The sequence below is a fragment of the Stegostoma tigrinum genome, chromosome 27, assembly GCF_030684315.1.
Source record: "Stegostoma tigrinum isolate sSteTig4 chromosome 27, sSteTig4.hap1, whole genome shotgun sequence".
NCBI lineage: Eukaryota > Metazoa > Chordata > Chondrichthyes > Orectolobiformes > Stegostomatidae > Stegostoma > Stegostoma tigrinum.
In genome coordinates, this window is record NC_081380.1 from 4,491,480 (window position 1) to 4,515,694 (window position 24,215).

General features: G+C 39.4%; 1 protein-coding gene across 3 annotated transcripts in view; it reads right to left on the bottom strand.

The window, feature by feature from the left end:
- The window catches only part of zzef1 (zinc finger, ZZ-type with EF hand domain 1), a 255,470-nt gene that overhangs the window by 117,972 nt on the left and 113,283 nt on the right, over window positions 1–24,215 (bottom strand). For all 3 annotated transcript variants that reach the window (XM_048556964.2, XM_048556965.2, XM_048556963.2), the window contains exons 28-34: window positions 22,399–22,480; window positions 17,386–17,896; window positions 15,498–15,662; window positions 8,241–8,360; window positions 3,622–3,783; window positions 2,284–2,416; window positions 1,634–1,772 (exon numbers count right to left, since the gene is read on the bottom strand). In XM_048556964.2, the coding sequence (XP_048412921.1) occupies window positions 1,634–1,772; window positions 2,284–2,416; window positions 3,622–3,783; window positions 8,241–8,360; window positions 15,498–15,662; window positions 17,386–17,896; window positions 22,399–22,480 (1,312 nt within the window). The remainder of the gene's footprint in view (window positions 1–1,633; window positions 1,773–2,283; window positions 2,417–3,621; window positions 3,784–8,240; window positions 8,361–15,497; window positions 15,663–17,385; window positions 17,897–22,398; window positions 22,481–24,215) is intronic.

The following is a 24,215-nucleotide window of genomic DNA, read 5'->3' on the forward strand; positions in this document are numbered from 1 at the left end:
AAGAGGAACAGAATAAAGAAATAAGGGAGCTTTACTCCAGCAGTACAAGGCTTTGCTCAGACCACGTCTGAACTGCTGTGTAGTTTTGATCTCTTTACTTGCAAGAGACATCATTGCTTTTGAAATAGTTCGAAAGAGGTTCATTTGACTTATTCCTAGAATGAAGGGCATATCTTAAGAAAGGTTGGGCTTTTGTCCATTGGAGTATGTGAGAGAGGTCACCTGATTCTAAGTCCTACGTGACTAAGAGGTTGAATTTACCCTCAGTAAGCTTCCTTCTAGATCAATGCATTGGGAACAAGGCTGAAGAGGACACTTTAATCTGTATCCGAGCAAGGAGCTGTCAAGTCAACTACTCCTACAGAACTACTCCCCCACACTGAGAAATTCTGCAGCTCCACACAAAGTCCCATTGCATACAACGTCCAATTCTTTTTAGAGATGGAAGGTATTGGAAAGTAGGACCATTTTTATATTTTAGTCAGCGGCAGAGTACCACCAAGGGAGCAGTTGGTATAGAGACCCAGTGCAAAAGACTGAGGTTGTTAACAGTGGAGACAGAAAAAGTGCGATGCAAAAACGGTGCCAATTTCAGTATGCAAGGGACAGCATTGGTCCGTTCTACCAAGTGCAGAGTAAACAAAACAAAAGATAAGCAGGACGGTAGAGTAGTAAGAAAAATGGAGAACAGTTGTTCAGTTTGCACAGGTCAACATCTTTTAGTTGAAAATTGCCTTCGTCAGAAGTACAGCATTTAGTTCTGGGCACTACTTCTAAGGAAGGACACATACCTTAGCCACCGAGGGCTCTCAATATAGAAACACCAGAATGATACCAGGTATTGGCTGGCTAAACTAGGGCCAAAGGTTGTATAAACCTGGAATCCATTCAGGAACATTGGGCAGAACAGAGAAAGAGAAAAGACAGAACTGACAAAAAATAATGTTACAGCACTGAAACAGCATGATGTAGTGAGGGTTGTAAGACAGAACAGATGAACTATTATGTTGCAGAACAGACATCAGAAGCCAGCAAATAATGGAATGAGACAGAGGGAGAAATTTTCAGAAACACAAAACGTTCCAAAAATTTAAAATGGTATAAATAGGGACTTCAAAGTGGAGCGGAGGTACAGATCAGTCATATCTGATTTGAGGGAGAACAGGCTTGAGAGTCCTAGATAACAAACTGTGAAGCTGGATGAACACAGCAGGCCAAGCAGTCCTATTCTGGTTCCTGTAGTCCTTTCTCCATAGTCTAGTCTCCAAGGATTTGCAGGACCATTCAGCGTGGCACCTCTCTGAACCAGATCCACAGTGAGGCCACTTCGTTCTTGGATCAGCGACCAGAACTGTTTAGCGCATCAAATTGCAGCCTGACAAGTTCTGCAGCCAGAGTGGTCTTCTCTTCTACTGACTCTGCTGTCATCCAAGTTAACAGCTCAGTTTCTGCACCAAGACAATTCCTTCTATGGCACTTTAAAATAAGAGACTGAGTTCTCTTTAAAATTACTCTTCCCACTGTTAAATCTCAGTGCTTATGACAAATAAAGCAAACCATAATATGCTTAAGCTCTGTTGACAACCCATGGAAATCAAGTCATTTTCACTTTACATCAGGACCAAGTTCTTACCGAGAAAGCATGTCTTGCAGAGATCCATGTCTGGACACTGAAGACACCGATAGCGATGCCAGGGGGCTATTTTATGACACCCATCGCAAGATATCTCCACATTCAACAAGTCACAATAACGTGCAACAAACATGTGCATCTGTCACAAAACACAAACAAATTGATCATTAGGAGTCCCAGACTTTGAAACATAATGGGTTGTCTCTTCAGAAACAGTGGAAGCTGCAACAAAGAAAATAGCAGAAAGAAAATACAGGCAAATAACAACTGCGTGCAGGACAACTCTGCACAGTAAAAACAGTTGTCAAAACAAACGAAATGTATCCAAGTTTTTTTTTGTCCCACCTTGAGTATTGTTTCTGGCCCTAACTCCTGGATCACAACCTAACCTTTTAATTTTGGCCTTTCAGTTCTCTTCTCCAACCCACCAACTCTCAGGGGGTTAAATAAAAGGCCACTTATACTCTATTCAAACAGAAAACACATTAGGCAGATTATTCTATTCCCACATTTAATAAATATTCAAAAAATAAATACAACATTAAAGAATTTTCACAAACCAGAGATTTTGTTTCTCTCAGTTAAAGAGAAAGTGATCTGTACCAACGACAAACAGCAGGTAAAGTGAGCGATAAATCAATCTTACTCACCCTTCTTTTCTCCTCGGCAGTTGCATTCGACATTCTCTCATACCACACACGAAGCTGTATTCCATCCTGACATTCCTCCATCCATTCTTTGTTACACTCATAATCTGCAATCTCATCCTCTTCACTCCACTGGCTAAACAAATACAGGATTCAAATCACTTACAGTCCACAAAGGTTTAATTAACAGTGTGAAATGTAGCACTTCCTGTCTGGAGACTGATGTAACAGCTTCCTCAGATGCATGGTCTGCCTCCTTAGCTCCATCATACACAAACTCCAACAGATCCTAAACCCACCATATGCTGAGTCTCATGTTTCACCCAATTTTTAAACCACAATGTTTTGCACCTTTTACCCTGCCCTGATGCTAATCTCTCATCCAATTCTATACTAAATGTCACCTCTCGATCACCTTATCCTTTTACCAAATCCTACTTTGTTACCATCACAGACACCAAAACCATTTGCTATCACTCCTAGTTGCACCAAAGCCCCTTCAACATTCTTCCTACATTTTAACAATTCGCACTAACTCAGTAGTTTAATCTCACCAACCCTTTACTGAAGTGTACACAGGAACACTACATTCAAAATTTTCTTTGCCCACTGTAGCTTCAGGTGCCGTTCTTGTTCCACCTCAAGTATTGTTTGCAGCCCTAACTCCTGGATTGTAACCTAGCTTTTTAACTTTGACCTTCAGTTCTCATCTCCAATCCACAAACTCTGTTAGAGATTTCAATCATTATATTCTGGACTCTCCTCCCTACTGACTACATTTCATCTTGTTTTCAAAGATTTCTTTGGGCCCTTTTACATGACATCCTTCATTCCCAGTTCCAGTTTGATAATGGTTCGTGACAATGCCTCACATTTTTTTTATATTAAAGGTCACGTACATAAGATGAATGTATTAGCAATTGCTGTCAGGCTTTTGTCTTGTTCTGCTGGTTTGCAGGAGAACCAAAGTTATAACATGGAAACCAATGATGGCAAAGTCTGTGTCATTCACAGAAAAAAACCAGAACATCGTTTTGGAATTAACAGGGAAATGTACATGTTTGTTTCGCCTGGCAAAACTGTTCAAAAACCATGACCACATGTACAATTTTATCATTTGAAGTTACTTAGATTTCAGTTTTATGTAAAGTCCTTCTCCCTCACAATTAAGTAGATATCCAGGGAATCTACAGAGGGTCTTTCTCATGTTTTAAGTTCAAATATACATAAGGATAGCCTTTAAAAAGCACCAGTCATACACCAGGCTGCTGTACGTGAAATCTCTATCTTCTTAATTACTCATATTTCAGCCAATTCAGACTACAACAGGGTTGTACTCACTGTATGGCGCTGTCATGGACACTGATATTTTCTTGTGACATTGCCAGTAAGAGATCAGGCAGCTTGATTTCATCGAAGAAGGGCATGTCCAAGGGCTCCCAGCCCATATCTAGCAGGTGAAGTAGACAGGTCTGCACACAGGATAATGCTGGGAGAAGAGACCTAAAGCAATGGAAAAAGTACAAAAGCAAAGAAGAGACAGCATTCGCTTTGAACTTATTCAGGAAGCCATGCAGCAATCTTACGTTACCAACAATGAGAATCATCACCAAATTGATGGGGAGCAGCATGTCACAGGTGAGGGAGGGAGTGGGCTACACAGTTTATCTGCACTGAGTGTAACTGCAAACAAACTAAACTAAACTAGAAATGGAGAGGCAAAGAAAGGGGGACACTACTAGCTTAACCTTGAGTAGAGATTTCCTTAGAAATTTTTCTTCCCCAAGATTTATAGGTTGGACTTTACGGGAAAGTTTTAATGCTTTCTGCTTCCTCCGATTGTGTTGCAATCCTCCCATCCATATTTCAGCCTAAATCTGAGCATTAGTCCCACAGCCAGAGTATCTGAAAATGCTATAAGTAATGTCACTCGTAAATGACGAGCCAGAGAACAGGCCAGTGTTGATGACCGTCCAAAGCTTGAACATTGTATGTTGATTAATCCCATTATCCCCGAGATTTGGAAACCTTCTTAGATAGCCCTTATCCTGTAGATCACTGCAAAAATGTGGAGTCACTGAAAAAAGACGTCATTAGTCTGAGATACAACAATTGAACTCTTCTTTCTGTCAAGGCAACAAAATAAATTTGTCCACAATTGTAGACTTATTCCTAAAGGCATGGGAAAAGAAATGTGCCTTTAACACCATATCATGCAATGAGTCTTCAAATGTCTATCTTCCCTTACATCCTCAGCATTATACACTCCCATGTCCACTATATCGGAATAGAGAACAAACAACTCTATCTTGATGGAACCCTTCATTACACTTGCTTGCATCATTTGACTAAGAAAGCATCTTTTGCTGTGCCTCAGTATCAGGAATCACTGACTTCTCTTAATTTCAGAACTTCATCTTTACCTTTGCAGCTAAAAGGTGGTCTGTGGGATAAGGATTAGTGGCTGATCTCTCAGCCACACAGAATCCAACTGTGCAATTCTGACACTCTGAATAAGTACGCCTCCATTGCAATATTGAGAGATTCGGAGTTGCACCATGTTGATTTGTAAATTCAAGACCATAATACAAGTCTTAAAAAAAAAATTAAGCTTAGATGTGAAGGTTAACTAGCCTTAGGAGAGTGAACAAGACAGACTGATCACAACCCATAAATTACAAATTGCAAATGGTAGTAGTTGTTGTATGATGTTGTATTTTATAATTAAACTTTATAACAGAAGTTAACCTTATAGCAATTAGTTAAAACTAACTGACTTTTTATATTTATATTTACATTTATGTAATTGGGACAGTGGGAAAACAAAAGGAGTAACTGACTGTGATAAAAGACAGCACCAAAATGCCATGGGTAATAGAATTCGAGCTATCCTTACAGATAAACAAGCCTGACGAAGACCTTAAGCAGTATGGCTTTTAAACTTTTGGAGTGTGAATAAATAGGATGCATAGAAAGATCTTAAAATTACAATGTCTAGCTTATACCATAACATTATGGAAACCTGGGGCTGTCCACAGAAGCGCCCAATATTTATTAGGTTCCCACAGAATTGGTTTGGAAAGGAGGGAGGACAGTGAATACATTGAGTTTGATTATTGTAACACAAAATGTATCAAAATGCTGTATTTCTTTGTAAAAGCAGGTGTGTCATTGATCTATCTTCCAAAGCCAGATTCGGGGAAGATACTTTGGCCCTCTCCCTGCATGAACCGGTTTCTGCTTGAGTAAACATCTTCCACGTGTCTGAATCCTGACTGCCTCCTGAGTCTTTTGTCCCCAGTCAGGAAAAAAACGTTCGGATGATAATTCTTTTTTTTTTCCATTTGAACTGTGGTGTAAGAATAAAGCATGCTTTGCTCAAAGCCTAGTAGTTTGACCGATCAAATCACATCTAGAACGCAGCACCTCTTACTTGCCTCTAAGTAAGATAAAACAGTAGATTCTAGGCTATCGTCTTGACAGGTTTGAGGGGGTTTGGTCTGGTCCATAGCACAATCCACTGTCCTGCACATCACAGAAGCTATGACAACAACTTCCCAATATTGTCGAAACACACAACATTCCAACAGACACAAAATGATAAATCCACTCTTGACTTTGGAACCCAATCACTTGCTGAGCAAGCAATGCTGCAGTCGTGTCTCTAGTCAAAATGTTCCAGACACCAGTGGGACAAACCTGATAATCCAGCAGGTCTTTTCCAGTTTGCCACTTCACATGCATTGCTTCTTCCTTGGCAGTTCTTGCTTGGGCTAGTGTGCCATACCCTTCAGCACAGCATATTATCATTGCTCTCAATACCTTCTGGAAACACTTGGGCTCTTACTGTTTGGACCAGCCTTCCATGTGGGACCTTGTCAAAGGTTTTGCTGAAGTCCAAGTAAACCACATCAACCGCCCTACCCTCATCAATATATTTAGTCACCTTTTCAAACAACACAATGAAATTAGTCAGACAATTAGTCTCCTTTCAAGAAATCCATGATGGCTATCAATGATCAATGCTTGCCTTTCCAAGTCTTGATTAATCCTGTCTCTCAGAAGTTTTTCTAGTAATTTCTCTACCACTAGCATGAGACTGACTGCTCTGTAAGTACTTGGCTGATCCCTGCTGCCCTTCTTAAACAAAGTAGCCATCGTCCAGCCATCTGATACTTCCACCTGTGGCCAGTGAAGTATTAAATATCGCCACCAGTGCAATCGCCTCTCTTGCCTCCTGTGGTAGCTAGGATACATCTCATCAGGCCCTGGGGATTTATGCACCTTTATGCGCACTAAAACATCTAATATCTCCTCCTGAGTAATCTTAAATTGCTTTAGTACATTACAATTACAAGTAGTGTGCCAGGACTTGTCTCTTCTCTGTCCAAAGTCTTCAAGATACAAACTCAAGTTCTTTAGTTAGTCAGTAAATTGAACCTGCAAACTGCTTGTCTCTCCTTCAGAAAACCTAGCTTTGAAGAGCTCATTGTTTGCAGTGTCCAGAGAGTACATGCAAGATGTTTTGCAAGACAAATCTAGAAACCAAGAATGTCACAAACACTGGTCAACAAGATACTTAAGATGCAAAAACTGAGAGGTTATGATTACCAGCAAAGATTAGATAGGCCCAACCTCTATTCTCCACACAAGATATGACAGAGAGGTGACCTGAGAATTATGAAAGGGTTTGAGGGGCTAAATGCAAAGAGGAGGTTTCTACCATGTGGGGAAGTTGCTATTAACCTCAGATTGTGACCAAACATTCATTCAAAAAAGGAGCATTGGAGGGACCACTTTATTCATGTTGCATTGTGGAAGCTGTTGTCATATGAAGTAAGCGATGTAAATATGGATGTTTTTAAAGCGTTGCTAGATAGATACATCAAGGAGAAATAAAGAAATATTTGCAGATGAAATAGGTGGTAATGGCCTAGTGATATTATCACTGGACTATTAATCCAGAGACGCAGGTAATGTTCTGGGCATCCAGGTTCAAATCCTACCATGGCAGATGGTGCAATTTGAATTCAATTAAAGAAAAAATCTGGAATTAAAGAATCTAACAAGCCAACCATTGCCGATTTTCACAAAAAACCCCACCCTGTTCACTAACGTTCTTTAGAGAACGAAATCTGTCAATTTATCCAGTCTGATCTACAAATGGCTCCAGACCCACAGCAATGTGGCTGACTCTCAAATGCTCTCTGGGCAATAAATGCTGGTCTAGATAGTGACATCCATGTCCTGTAAATGAATAAAAAGAAAAGGCGGCCATGATGGTCACTAGACCATGGGTCAATGGCCTGTTGTTATAGGGAGATTGAAATGAGATGAGATGATCTGTATGTAGCAGAATTGTCAATTTCAAATTGTCTTTGAAAGATTTAAAGATTTTAATGGTAAAGATTACACTGGTCTTTCTTTCTGATTTGTGCTTTTTAACAATGGTAATGAGCTGGTAATGTATTAAACAACAAATCACCTAGTTCTAATTTTGCAGCTACGGTTAAGTGCATACTTTTCAGAAGACATGCATCATTGGGATCCAACTAACATTTTAAAAGTGTGTCTGGAAAGGAAGCACGGAAATCACAGAAAACGGGTTTGCAGGTCATCAAATTCCAGGAATTGGAGATCCATGTTTACACAGTATACTTCCTAAATCCAGAGGTGTGGCAGCCAAAGATCCACAAACACGTAAAAATGTTTGAACCAAGACAATGAAGACACCACAAACCACAGCTGCATCACTAACTTATTCCAACGCTGAAAACAGGAAAATTCAACAGCAAGTAAAAGGTGAAGAGCTGATCAGAAAAAAGTATCATGCAGAAAAGTACCACTCTCTGCTCTGATATTCTCCAAAAGGCCAATTGGCTAGCTCTGAACTACATGGGAAAATGAATAAAAACAAATGGGTTATTGGGTTTTAGTATCGGGTAGATTTGAGAACCTACCAGTCTTTGTCAGAGTTAAACTGACGGACAGCATTGACCAGTAGCAGCACAAGATTGTAGTAAGCCTGCCGGAGCTCATTCCATTGCTCCTTTCCACAGCCCTCCAATTGCTGATGATAGCTGCAAACACAAAGACGGTGTTAGAAACTGTTTTCCTGTTACACGATAAAATAACATTCATAAAGGTATTACGTGAGCATCTGCAATCACCAGAGAAAACGTGTATAATTCTAAAAAAGAACTCCAGGTTACCTTAATATTAAATAAATCAACTTCGTTATTTATAGAGTTCTTCTAACACAACAAGGTGTCCAAAAGGACTTAATCAGAAATGTTATGAAGTGAAATTTGACAACAGCACACAAAATTTAAAACAGATACAAAAGATGTGGACAAAGTGTAGGTTTTAAGAAGCATCGCAAACGTGAGATAGTCAAGGGTTTTAGAAACAGAATTCCAGATTTTACAGCCTTGCAGTTATACGCACAGCTGCTAATGGCAATGCAATGAAAACTGGGAACATACAAGAGACCGGAATTAGAGGAGATAGGAAGGCATAAAATGTTGGAGGCATTTGAAAACAAGGGTGAACTTCTTTTTCCACTACTAGTGTTGCTTAACTGGCAGCCAACGTAGGTCAGTGAGCACAGATGACTAGGACTTGGTGCAAGTTGTTCAGCAGAGTTTTTGATGAGTTTAAGTTTAGAAGATGCAAAGTGGAAACAATATTCATTCTAAGTCCCTGATCACACCTTTTTGATCAAATATATGTTGAAGAAACTAAGTTCTGAGCAAATATGAAGAAAACAAGAACAGCATTGATGTTTATTTGCAAACTTGTGCCAAATGTGATTTCTATTGCAACTGGAGATGAAGGTTAAAACTTCAAATTAAAAAAAATACTTCCGCAGGTTGTTCATGCTCTCTTACAGTTCAGAAAAAATCCACAACATTTGTTCTTTAACACAGGGGTTCTCATATTGTCCTCCAAGTGGTACAGGGGCTGCTTCAAAATAGAAATCCCTGATGCACAACCTTGCAAACAAAACCATATGAGGGGACAGAGCAGAGCCCTCATTCACATACACTTCACACAACCAGGCAGGCTCTTCAGAGCATAGCACAAGTAAACCCAAGCAACAATGAAACAAAATTTACGTTACAATTACCACAGACAGTGTGATTAGATTTTAAAACAATGATGATCCAGCTAAACGTGGTGCTTGGAGCTGGAGCTGGAATGAAGCCACCCTGTATGGAACTAGACACCACTGCACTGCTATTTTATCAATATGCAGTGCCATTCTTTTCATTCATTCTGGATTTCTTTTGATGGGGCCTGATGAAAACAGATTGATACACTGACTCAGGGATTTTTACTCTCCTTAAAATGTTCTACAAACCAACTTTTGAGAGCTACTGCTCTAATTCAAATATTTTGCTGGATGTTGGAAATAAGCAAAGAGAGTTCCTTGCCACTATCTGGAATAGAAAGCCTGGATTTCTCAGATTAAGGTTTATTACAATCAGGAGCATTACTGCACACTGCACTATTTATGCATCCACCAGAAGATCACAAAAGTGATACCATTCCATTATAAACAAAGGCAACTGCAATCAATGCTAATAAGGGCCTGTTTTCAGATAGCAATATGATAGTTTATCTATCCAAGACTGACTTTTAAAAATGATCTTTTGAAGAAGTGATTTCATCCCAGTAATATGAACAAAGAATACACAAAATTAAATTGCGGAGTCTCACGTACACAAAAACACACATCTGATTGTTAATTTTCAAAATGCCACCCTTTCCTCTAACTGATGCATATGAGGACTTCAAGGAAGTGCCTTGGAAGCGCCTTAGAAGCTTGGAAGCATTGACTCAGGCAACTAAATCTACACACAAATCCCCAGATGTGGTCTCACCAAAGGTCTATATAATGGCAGTAAGACATCTTTACTGCTATACACAAATCCTCTTGCAATAAAGACCCAAATACCATTTAAGCTTCTTAATTTTTGCATCTTTTCTTTCCCCTTTCTCTTCCCAAGGGGGAGGTTCAACACCTCACAGCTCTAACAATTTAAGAAATACTCAGTATTTCTGTTTTTCATACTGAAGTCACATTTCTCTACGTTGTATGCTATCTTCCAAATTTCTATCTATTCAATTAACCTCTCTAAAGCTCACTGAAGTATCTTCATATCCTTCTCACATTTCCATTTAGTTTTGTGTCATCTGTAAACTTGGAAATATTACATTTGATTCATGTAGATTGTAAATGGTCTGGACCCAACCATTATAGTACCCCACTAGATATAGCCTGCCAATCTGAAAATAACCCTTTTTCACCCCATGGCCTGGAGGAGCAGAGCTTTGAAAAGTAGTTGGCTGGGGCTGGGCTGGGCCGGAACTGGGATTCAGACTGTGAACGGATCACTTCAGGGAAAATCAAAAATCGAAAGTGCAACGTCACAGGGAAACAGATAACTGATTAGTTTGTGAGTACATTGTTCATTTATATTTTAGGATTCAGGTAGTTTGTTAGCAATTGCAAAGTTTTATTAGTCAAGTTTATTGGAAGTAGTAAAACCTATTGGGAGTTGTTGAGATTAGAAAATATAAATTAAGCAAAAATAACAAATTAATTAATTCAATCTATCTGGCAGGTCAGATGTGTCGTGACTGCAGAATGTGGTAGCTCCTGGATACTGGTATGACCCAGGGAAATATGTCCTTAATGAGGGTTGGCGGATTGAGGAGCTTCAGCTCAGAGCAGGACATCAAACAGCAGGCACTGCAAGACATCAGGGACAGGGAAAGTTACTTGGACACTTTTCTCTCGGATGAAATCACACCGCTTAAGATCAAGTCTTTGATTTAGACAGTGGCTATGGACAGGTCCACCTACGAATAAAGCAGGTAAGCAGATCAAGGAGGTGGCAGTAGAGAAGCCTCAGCCTTTGCAATTGTGCAACTGGTCAAGGATCTTGTATTGTGCACGGATAAATGCAGGAGCTACAGGCTAGATGAGCAAACTGACCATGGCACTAAGGTAAAGAAAGCCACTGATTGGAGAGAGTCAACAGGCATGTAATGCTAAGATGAGACAGTACAGTCACAAATTAGAGTTCTTTGCAGGAGAGTCCACTCAAATATGCTGCCTTCCTGATATCATGATCTGCTGCAAAAGTGGAAGAGGATCCAGTGTCACAGTCTACAGAGACATCATTGATACAGGTCGAACCACGAAAGTGGTTCTACAAGGGTTTATGAGCAGCTACCAGTTAAAATCAAAAAAGACCATCAGAGGTCATGATATCTGCAGGAGGAAACTGACATCGGGTAAATAAAATTAGAGAATGAATGCGTGGCTCCAAGACTGGTGTGAGAAAAGTTAGTCCATAGAGTACCATGGAAAATGGGTGCTGTAGCATTGGGATGGTCTTCAAATGATCTTTCCTTTGCCAAGATGGGAAGCACCGTCACATATAATAGCTCAAGTTGCATATCCTGAAAGTGTGGTGTTCCTCATGTTATCCAAATGACAGGAAGGACCTTGTTGCATTTTGAGTAATCAATTTATAGCAACAAAGACTGGGTAACATGACACCACCAAATAATACACTTTTAAGAATACATTTCAGTTGTAAGCGGGAACTGTCCTTGATACTATCTGGTCATAACCTGAAAATTAATGCTGTTGCACAGAAGCACAGAGTATGCAGTTGGGAGAGTCTTCACCTGATCCATGGAGGACCAATGTTCTAGCGAGTTGTATGACTAGGATACTAGAGTGTACTTCAAACAAAACTGGTGGGGAGGGGTTCCAATTTTGAGAAGTTTCCATAAATTAAACTAGTAAAATTAAGAGAGCATACTAAAGTTGGTAAAACGCAAAGAGACAAGATTAATGAATGATCTCATAGTAAAGATATCTCTAGGTAGCAATGATCATAATATCATGGAATTTCATATTCAATTTGAAGAGAAGAGTAGATTTAGTACCAACGTTTTTAATAAAGGACAATTATGAGGGCATGATCATCGAGCTGGTTAAAGTGAACTGAAAAAGAGGCAAGCAACAGCTCATTAAAGATACTGTGCCAAAATACACAGATAATATGTATTCCAATAAGAAAACACCACCTGTGGATAACTGAGGAAGATGAAGAAAGTATCAAAATTATGAAAAAAACGTTAAATTCCAAGTTAGAAGATTTAATAGAATATAGAGAACAGGAAAGAATGGCTAAAAGATTAATAAAGATGGAGAAATTAGATTTGGACACAAAGTTAGCTAGCGTTTCTACAGGTATTTAAAAATGGAGAGTGTGTTAAGTAAAGGCAATGAGAGTAGTCTCCTGGAGTGTATTTCTGTGGAAAGTAATAATGGAAAACAAAAGAATGGCAAAAGAATTTAGCAGGCCCTTTGCTTCTGTCTTCACTGCAGAGGATAGAAAGAATATTGCTGAAATAAATTTTGAATCAAAATTTGAAAGGTTAAGAGGAACTTTAAGCAATTACAACCATCAGGAAAACAGCACTGGAGAAATGACTAGAAGTTAAACCTGCCAAATCCCTGGGTTCTGACAAACTTCATCCTCGGGCAGGACTTCCCAAGTTGAGTATCAGCAGCCCCAGGTAGGGTTAAAAGCTTGAGGAAGCAATTGCCAATGTCACACTCTAACCAAGTTAAAACAGCTCTACAGCTGCACTTCTAGTCCCACAGATCTTAATCAGGAGTCACAACACGAAGCTTCAGGTTCAGGGCTTAGGATGCGCTGTCCTTGGCTTTAATCGATGTGTTTACTGATATAGTAATTCACTGGCTCAGACATCACAAGTACAATGATAAGAAGTTCATTAATCCAATGTAGGTCTTTCATGTTCTTGTCATTTATTTTTCCTATTTTGCATCAGAGGGATTCAGAATCAGTGATTTTTCAAAAATGTGTAGTTGACAATCTTTCAAATTTATTTTGTTTCATTAGACTTCAGTCTAAATTCTCTAATAAATTTCCATATTTGAACCAACATCATGATTTTACGAACAAAATCTCCAATCTAAAACAAATTTACCCTTCAAAGGGGAAAGCACATCAAATGACCGCCTTTTATTTTCATCCTCACCATTTCCCTTATGTTAAAAGAAATACACTGATTACTTGCAACTTCCCCAAGACACCAATCTCCAGAGAAAACAATGTACAATATTGTATGGAATGGTGTATGATATCAGGAAAACGGAAAGAAGGTTAAGCTGGCTGAGAAATGTAGTATGGAAAGTTTTATTAGATTTTTAACCAAATGCTTATAATAAAATGTGTAGAAAAGGCAGACTTGTTTGGCAGCCGACTCCATCTGCCATGTCTCTCTTTTACACACAAACCACACATGGTCTCTATTTGCATGAGTGCACAATATTGTCAAAAAATGCTAACTTGTTTATATAAAGTACAAGGACTTTCTGAATCAAATCAAAACAAAGCTATCAGAAAGTGGCTTCCACATCAATGGGCAGCATAAGTACTTATGCGACATGTAACTACAAATACAATTAACTTCCAATGTGTGACCCACAGTATGTTTATTTTGGCTGCAGTGAGTGAAAGCAGCATGCAAACAGGCCAACGAAATCAGAAGCTGTACATTCAATTTCCCACAATCAAGTGTAGACACTGAAAGATGCCAGCATCCTACAGTTGAATCAAGTGAGGAATTTAGTCTATGCTTACTTTGGTTTCTATATGCGAATATAAAGCTACCTGCTTGCGTACAGTAAAACACTCCAACTGTCTCAAAGAAAGTTATTTACAAAGATAGCACAATAATTTCTGGTTAAATTTAAAAAAAGGCAGTGAAATCAGCCATGTTTAAGGTGCCAACACAGAGTCAATGGGAAGTTTTTTAAAAAGCCTTATTCTAGTGTCATAATTCCCTTACATTTTCATTACAGTCCCGTTTACCTGCAGTGGTTATAACAGCTTAAGAACTGTCTAAAATCAAAATTTCAAAAGGTGGTGTGGGATAAGATGAGGCAGAGGAATCTGGAAGTTTGTGTATACAAAGCCATGAAGGGGGCAGGGCAAGTCAAGAAAATGGTTATAAAGATATACAAGCTCCCAGAGTTAAAGCAGCAAGGAGGCTCTAAAGAACTCCTATTTAAAAAAAATTCAGACTCCATTATGGAGACTTTCTACATGAGGCAGAAAAGACTAAAAGGAATTGCTGCAGGGATCTCAGGCTTCAATTATGAGAATGGATTGGTAAAGTCTGGGGCTGTTCTCCTTAGCAGAATGATAGAGTTCTTCCAAAGACGAGGGCCCATGACAGAGTAGGTGGGGGGAAACCATTCAAATTAGCAGGAAGGTCAAGAACAGACGACACTGACTTAAGGCCTTTGGCAAAACAGGTAGTAAGACTTTTTCTTAAAATACAGTGAGTGGTTAGATTCTGGTACGTACTGCCTGTGTGTGTAGTGGAAGCGAATTCAACTGCAGCTTTTAAAAGGGAACTGACTAAGCATCTGAAAGGATACCAATGTTGGGGCTAACGAGAAAATGAAGGGAAGTGGGAGTAGAGAAATTGCTCTTGTAAGAAAATGGTCTGTTGCTGTGCTTAGCCAATCTTTGATTGATGTTTATACCCTTAAGCCTGTTCCATAGATAACTAACCAATTAAAAATTAATTTACCTGCATTGCTGCCACATACCGGAATTATTTTGTACAAATATCTATTGATGTCAGCTTTGAAACTTGGTCATCCTGAATAGTCTTTGAAGGCAATTGTTCCAGATTTCCAGTGTCCTTTGGGCAAAGTGCATTCTACCACCCCAGCTCTGCTTTTAAATTAAGGCCCCCAGTGCTCTGGATTCTTCCATGAGAGGGGAATATTTTTCCTCAGCTACCCTAATGATATCTTTTGATCACCATAAAAATGCATTACAGTGACTTTAAAGAACAAAGAAGCCAGAAAGATGCAACATGATCCTCTGCATGTTGCACTAGATTTCTGGTAAAAATTCCAAAGTAAATCATACAAAGCCTATATTTACTCAATAGCAAATAGAAAATACAGATAAACAACACTGACAGCTTGTTACTAAACAGCACGTCATCCAATGGGACCCATCCAAATAAGTAGCTTGCAATGAAAACATTCAAAACTTTTAAAATAGAAGTCATGTTTTTAGTTGCTTAGTCATTGCGGGATATGATTACTAAAGTTCCAAAGGTCAAGTCTCGTTGCTTACCTGATCAATTCCTTCTGGCAGGCTAACACTTCCTGTAAAAACAGAATGCAAGAGATCTGGAAGAGATGAGGTTGCCCCAGTGATTGTAGGCATTCAGTGACTGCATGCAGAACATTAATGATGCTCTTGACCTGAGCCTTCCTCATAGACAAAACCTGTAAGACACTGTAAAGGATTTTTTTTGTTACAAGTGAAGTTACTTCTGGTCAGTACAAGGTGCTTTAGTACTCTCATACAGCATAAAATCACTACCTAACACCACGATTTAATGTTTGATGCACTGCATTCTTCGTGTAGTGTGAATAAACATAAATATATGGCAAAATTGAGCACAAAATAACAAATATGGTATGCAGCACAATTCTTTCTTACAAATGTTATAAATCAATGGACCAATTATGATTTAGCGGATCAAATACTCCCAGGGCACTGGCTGCCTCATTGGTTGCTGAACGTGGGGTGGGAATAGCTTGTGATCCCCCTCAAAACATCCTCCTTCCTGAATACATGATGGGGTATTTGAGGTACATTAGGTTCTTCCTAATTGTGCAGCTGAGTGACTGCACACATCACGTGACAGATTGCCACTGTTACCCATATCTACTGGCACCTCAAGCCCAACTATGACCATGACAGCAGCAACCAATAGGCTCCCACCCAGACCTTCAATTTTTGACACATTGCCATTCAATGTGACTCGATTTACAAGTTCAATCACTTCTCTAATTGGATAGCTCTTACAAAGAGTACCGGTACCAGCACCCTGAGCAGTCCAGTCATTCTCAACAGTAATCTGGCTTTGTTAATCACATTGAACTGCTCATGAGTGCAAGTTACTATTGGCCAACAGCATTAAAGTTTGTGATCAAATTAACCTTGCAACTCAGAGGAGTTTGTATTGTGCCTTAAACATAATCTCTTGCCCTTAGTATCTAATTTATGTCTGCAAGTGGGCAGAGTCATATTAAAACACAGGCAGCTCTCACCAGCAGTTTGATCTCATGACCAAAGCTACCATGAAACTGCTAATTATCTCCCTTTCTTCCATCTGTCTTCTCCCCGTCCAGCCCATGTAATGACTGCTTCTGAAAGACCACCTGAGTACAATTGCTTAAAGCAGCATTATTATAATGTACCTGTGGGTTGTTAAATTAAATTTAGCTTAAAAGCAAAAAAAACTTTAATTTATATTTCCTTCCCTTTTCTCACTTAACCACTAAATTACCCACTGACATTCTCCTTGAACTGCAAATGAGCCTTTCACTTTGTGCTATTCTCCCACCTTCTCCCTGTAATCTTGCACAATCATCTTTTTCAAATAACAGTCTAACTTATTTTAGAGTTATAGATACGTACAGCACAGAAACAGACCCTTTGGTCCAACTTGTCCATGCCAACCCAGATATTCTACATTAATCTAGTCCCACCTGCCAGCATTTGGCCTATATCCCTGTAAACCCATCCTATTCACTTATCCATTTAGATGTCTTTTAAATATTGTACTTGTACCAGCCTCCAGCACCTCCTTTAGCAGCTCATTCCATACACACACACTGTGGTCTGCATGTTCTTTGTCAGAGCTTGACTTGAACCTGCCTCCACCACACTGTCAGGCGCTCCAAACCTTAACTTGCATGAGCAAGTTTTTCCTCATATCTTTTTTGCTTCTTTATCCAATTACTTTAAATCACGCCCCCTTACTTTTGGTTCTTTCGGGAGTGAGAACACTTTTTCTATAATTAATCTGTGCAGACCCTTCAACTTGGTAACTGCCATTTTCCGATTTCTGCTAAACTTGCTCTTCTCCAAAGAAAGCAGTTCAAAACTTATCCAATCTATCTTCATATTACATCCATTGGTTGAATGTATAAAGACCCATCCCATTTACCTTTCAGAAGAAATGTTGGAATCTTTCATGAAATCTAAGATGTTCTTCAGAATTGGATACTTGTCTTGGATGGGGACCATTTTAAATTCTTCCATGGATCTGAGTGAAAGTAGCCGAAGTCGACCTTTACCAAAAGCGGGCTTGGGTTTTGAGCTGAATGGGGAGGGAAGATCAACATAAGGAGATACAAGGTTCTCACTGGGCGTTGTGCTCACTGAAGAAGCCGGACTCTCACTTTGGAGTGGACCAGCATTATCAAGGTCTTCCCTTAGAGGTGTGGTATCCTGGATTGATTTTTCTGCCGCTGTGCTCTGTGATGGTGCATCAAGATCCTGTGATACCAGGGACTCGGCAGTAACATGCTGTGCTGGTGGATCGGTGGCCCTGGCCAAAACCTCATTCTGTTCTTGCAAAGTATCAATCCTCTTAAAATCAGGTGAGGATCCAGCGATTTTTGTCGGGAAAGGTGAAAATTTTAGTAACAAAAGGCTCTTTTCAATCCAGTTTTCATCTATAAGCAGAAGTAAAAAGTTATTTGCATCTTTAAGTTTACACTAAAAATTAAAATATAAACAGATCTTATTCACGTGCAGTATTTCTATTAGGTAGTTTGTAAAATTTATACTACATCAAAAATCCATTCCTGGATACCATCCTCATGCACTAATAAATAAATGATGACTTTTTCCACCACTAGATTTAATTGACTAAATATTTTATTAAAGAACCTTACAAGAACATGTTTACTTTTACTCAGAAAAAGTCCTCGGCGAGCACAAAAATATATGACGCACTGGAACACAGCTTGATTTCACACCCAATCTGGAATTTGGAGACTTTGCCACAAAGGGTCACATTTGTCATTTGATTAGGCATCTTGCACTGATCAAAGATTACTGTAAGGCTACTGTATTTAAAAATGCCTCACTAATAAATGATCAAGAATGGTCCCCGTTTAGGTGTGAAGTGGAGAGATTGTGAAAATTAATAGTGAAAGTAAACAAAAATTGTAAAATACACTTCAAAAGTATTTCTCATTTTTACCATGCCAGAGCAATAACCAGATAATAATTTTTCATTGCGCGTGAGTTGACAACTACTACTTTGGATATCTATGGGTATCAATGAATTGCTCCTTACTTTCCAACTCTTCAGTCTCCAATTTAGCAGCTCCACAGCCACATTGTTCTGACTGACCCAAGTGATCCAGTGTACCTACCACTCTGGCAAAAACGGAGGCAGGCTGGCATCCAAATAAACTGGATTCCAGCCTGTCCTAGAGTTTCATGGTTGACAGTTTTTCTATAATTAATCTGCACAGACCCTTCAACTTGGTAACTGGAAGTGGCCTTCCTTTATCCCCACCGGCAATAGCATGCATTGTCTGATTAGAGGTTAACATGCCCGCTGCAGCAGGGCACAGGTGGTCACAAACTAAAGGAAAGGCTGTGGGGAGGCTATGTACACCAGTGGAAATGGAAACCTACAGTGCACTCCCTCCAAAGCTAATACATCCTCTGGGTGCGAGTTTGCTCACTGAGCTGGAAGGTTCGTTTTCAGACGTAGACGTACTACATTGGACAAACAGGCAGAAAGTTAGCCACCAGAATACATGAACATCAACTAGCCACAAAAAGACATGATCCACTATCACTCGTATCCTTACATACAGATGAGGAAGGACACCACTTTGATTGGGACAACACATCCATCCTAGGACAAGCCAAACAGAGACACGCACGAGAATTCCTAGAGGCATGGCATTCCAACCGGAACTCCATCAACAAACACATTGATTTGGAGCCAATCTACCATCCTCTGAGAAAAAAAAACAGTAAATGACATCACCAATGCAGGAAATGACACCACTAACGCAGGGAAACCTAACCAGATAAATAGAAAGCAGGACATAACACCAGCGCTTCACCGGAGGCTCACTGATCATGTTACCTAGAATGGTGATGAAACGTCGAAAAACAAACCTTCCAGCTCAGCGAGCAAACTGAGCTGAGTCCAGAACCTCAACCTGAGCTCCAAATCTTCTCAATACTCACTAACTAATACATCCTGCATAAAGTATGGTGCACAATATTACGGTATAACCAGGTGTTTGAATAACTAAATAATTTCTATTCCCTTGTATTTTAATCCTGTGAAAATAAAGCCAGGATTCCAACAGCCTTATTAATTATTTTTGTACTTGTTCATGAATTTAATGACCCTAGGCTCCAAGTCTCTTTGGATCCCCACAGTTTCAAGCCTTTGATCATTTATAAATTGCCATGTTCTTTTTTTTAAGGTCCAAAGTAGATGACTTAACATTTTCTGACAGTGAAATCCATTTGTCATACTTTGCCCATTCACCAATCTGACAGGAGCCACTTGTAAATTTTTTTGCTTCCATCTATTTTGTTTCTTATGCTGTAAATATTTGTGCCACAGGCAAATCTGCTATGTGGCAAGCTATCCCAGCATTTAAATTGTTGATAAGTAGGGTGAATGGATGACACCTCAGACCCTCGTTAGTCACATCCTGACAAAGAAAGGTCCTCCATTATCCCGACTTTCTGTCTCCTGCCACCCAGTCAATTTTCTAACCAATTCAAACTCTATCTTCAGTTTCATGCACTTCAAACTTAGCTATCAAACTCTTACTGACCTGGATAACATTACAGATATCTCCCCAATTCATTAGGTTAGTAATCTCTTTAAAAACGTCAAAGGCTCATCAGGCATAGCTTCTTTATAAATAGATGATTAGCTAGAAAGCTTCAAGAGTCTGTGGCAGGGTAATCTCTGGAATCTTTAATTAAGGTTGGGCTAAGTGAGCACCATAAAAATGTTTCAGTTAATCAGGGAGAGCCAGCATGGATTCATGACAGGTAGGTCGTGCCTGACAAACTTCACTGAATGTTTTGAAGAGGTGACTAAGGCAATGGCAGGGGAATGTCTATAGTTGCTGTTTTATGGACACCCAGAGACAATTGAAGTCCCAAGTAATAGGCTGTTAACTAAGGTAAAAGCCTGCAGAATCCAGGGAAAATTTCTGACATGACTGGAAATTGGTTGAGTGACAGTTGACAGAAAGTAGGGACAATGAGTAGGAACTCAAAGAGGCAGGATGTCACTAGTGTTATCCCTCAAAGATCTGTATTAGGGAGTCAATTCTTCACATTAGTTACTAATGACTCAGATAATAGTACAGGAAGTCATATATTCAAATTCACTGATGACTCAAAGTTAGGCTGCACAGACAAAGTGAATGGGCAAAACCGTGGCAGGAGTTTAATGCAAGCAACTGAGACGTTATCCTTTATGGACCAAAAGGATAGACGAGAGTACTTTCTAAATGGAATGAAATTAAATACAACTGATACTCAAAAGGGACTTGGGCTACAGGTGCATAGATCTTTAAAATGTCACAAACAGTCACAGAAATAATCAAAAAGGATAATGGAAAGTTGGCGTGCATATCTCAAGGTCTGGAATACTAGATGCAGAAGTTATACTGCAGTTATACAAAACCCTGGTTAGACACCACTTGGAGTACTGTAAGCAGATCTGGGCACACTTCAGGAAGATTTTTTTCTTTATTCATTAAGAAAGTTGAATAAAGGCTATTTTTAAAAATTCATTCATATGATGAGGGTGTCACTGCCAGGACACTTATTGCCCATTTTTAATTGCCCAGAGGACAGTTAAGAGTCAACTGTGTTGCTGTGGGTCTGGAGTCACACGCAGCTCAGACCAGGTAAGAAGGGAGATTTCTTTCCCTAAAGGACATTACTGAACTAGATAGGTGGTTTTTCCGACAATCACCAATAGATTCACGGTCATCGTTAAATTCTTAATTCCAGCATTTATTGAATTCAAATTCCACCATCTGCTGTGGCGGAATTTGAACCTGCGTCCCCAGGACCTTGGATTGACAGTCCAGCGATGATAATACTAGGCTATTGCTTCCCCAAGGGAGTTCAAATGGTAGGTTTACTAGTACATTACCTGGACTTCAGGGATTATGTAGAAGGAGAGATTATACAAATTAGGCCTGTTTTCTCTAGAATTTAGAAGGTTAAGTGGTGATCTGATTGACGTCTTCAAACATTAACGGGAAAAGACAGTGTAGATAAAGAAACTATTTTCACTTGTAGGGGATTCTAGAATGAGGGGGCATAGTTTAAGAATTAGGGCCAGACCAGACTGGGGAGATGTTAGAATGCTCTTCCACACACAGAGGAACTCATTTACACAAACAGCACTGCATGCTGAATCAGTTGTTAATTTTAAATCACATTTTTTTTTTGTTAAGCAAAGGTATGAGGGAATATGGGCCAAAGGCCATGGAGTTAGGCTGCACATCAGCCATGGTCTCATTGAATGAAAGAATGAACTTGAGTGGCTAAATGTCCTACTTCTGTTCCTATGCTCAGAACTGTTATCTTCAACTGCAGACTCTACTAATTTCCTGATAATAATGTCAGAATAGCTAAGCTACAATTCTCTCATCTCCTTTGACAGTGGAGTGACATGCATAATTTTTAACCTAAAGTCTCCCAAGACAGCATTAGAAGATTACATTTGGGGCATCTGTAATGCTCTCACCCGCTTTCTTTAAAACCCTGTGAAAGAAATAATCTGGTAGGGGGGCTACATCACTTGTCAATGGCATTATTTTCAACATTATTGTTATTTTGCTAATACCAATCTGAGCAAGTCATGGTCCTCGTTTCAATATCAGTTTCATTGGAATGTTGAACACCATCTACTGGACATGCTGCTGCAAGGTGATTATTTAGTATATTCATCACATCTCTATTTTCATGAACAATATCACCTTTTATTATATACTTTACAAGATGAACACCTGTGTCTATCACATGGATATTAGTCGATGATGTTCAGCAGCAGGTCTCTTTAGCCAGCTCCTGAAGACAATGCAGTTACAGAATCATTCAGAAACTTGGATCATCACACCTGAATCCACTTGTTCAAGCCTTCACTGGATTTACTCACTGATATTTTCTGGGTTCATCTTGCTGTCATCTTGTACCTCTTTATCGCTGAGCATCATAAGGTATTTCTGCTTACGTTCCATCTTGATAGGGAGAGGTGGGAACCAAGGAAAGAAAAATTAATCCCCACAAGACCATACAATCAAAATAAACTGAGTTACCACTCCTAACTGGTATTCACTTTTAGTCACTTAAGTATATATAGTCTATATGGCTATAGGTCAAACTTGGCTTAAATACCCTTCAGTAAGAGCCTTTGGGGCATCTTAGTGCATTTAGGGTGGTACATACAGGCGCCCAAGAACTGATTTGTTGAGTTACTTCCACAAAAATATACATCAGCCCAGCAATTAACTTTACAAGCCACTCAGTAATACTGCCCTGAAACAATCAGTTTTAGCCAAAAGTCCAGATTTCTTTCCTACTCATTTATTTAATAGTAAACTTTTAAACTTGACAGATCCTTCCAATCAGCAGCAAAGTGATGGTTGAATCTTCAATATAATCAAGCAGCATCGCATATACCTGCTAACATTAGTGTTCAGCTCTTGGTTTCATGAGAAGCACTCAGTTCCTGACCTTGGTATAATTTGAGTGCCGGTACCACTCACTGTGTACAAATGTCAGACAATGAGCATCTCAAATACCAAATGGTGCAAAGACATGCCTTTGGCCTTCAACAGCAACCTTGCTTGTTGATTCATCCATCATTAAAAAGAGGTACATAAGTGATCACCTTCCACTCCTGATCATAATTGTCTCCTTTGGACACAGGATGTATAACTAACTAATACATCAGATTTCAGATCGGTACGAAAGGTCGGCACAACATTGAGGGCCGAAGGGCCTGTACTGTGCTGTAATGTTCTATGTTCTATGTTCAAGGTGTGCTGCAATGAAACTGTTAGCCCTGTTAGAAGAAACCAAAATTGCAGTGTAGTCATTTGACAGTAAATAACTCGAGTATTTTTGGGGAAAAAAGGATACATTCTAGCAAAGCTTTTCAGGACCATTTGCAAGAAATAGCAAAGCAATAGCATTTATACCATATGAGAGGAAAGAGCCAATTGGTTGGCTACGGACAATGATGGGTAGAGGCATTCCATGGAGAATCGTTCAATTAATGATGACTGACAGTTAAATGGCAAGCTTTGTTTAAGCTTTGGTGAAGGCATTAACCCAGGGAATGAACTGGAACATAACTATCACCTATTTAATCACATTAAGAAAGGTTCAACAGTGTACATTTCTATTCTGTTTGCAAAACAAAAAACAGGGCCTGACGTATGAATACTGGAAGCTTAGTGAACTTACAAAAGCACTATGATCTGCACCCAACAAAATTGGCCATCAGCTTAATTCTTTTCACTCAGGATTATGAAACAAATGTTGTCAATTATTTTTAAAATTTATTTATGGGCCAAGGGCATCACTGGCTAGTCCAGAACTCGTTGCCCAAACGGCAGTTAAGAGGCAAACACATTGACATGGGTCTGGAGTCACATGTAGGCCAGACCAGGTAAGGAGGACAGATTTTCTTCCCTAAAGGACTTAGTGAACCAGATGGGCTTCTTTGATAATTGGGAACGGATTCATGGTCATCATCAGTCTCTTACTTCCATATTTTCATTGAATTCAAATTCCACTACCTGCGCGGGGGCAAGGCATTTGAACCGAAGAAGTGTCCGGAACCATTAGCTAAGCTTCTGCATTAATAGTCTACTGATGATACAGCTAGGCCACTGCCTCCCCAGTTGCAGAATCATCTCTAATGTAAGACACTGCTAACATACATTGCTTTTGTTTCAATGTAACAGA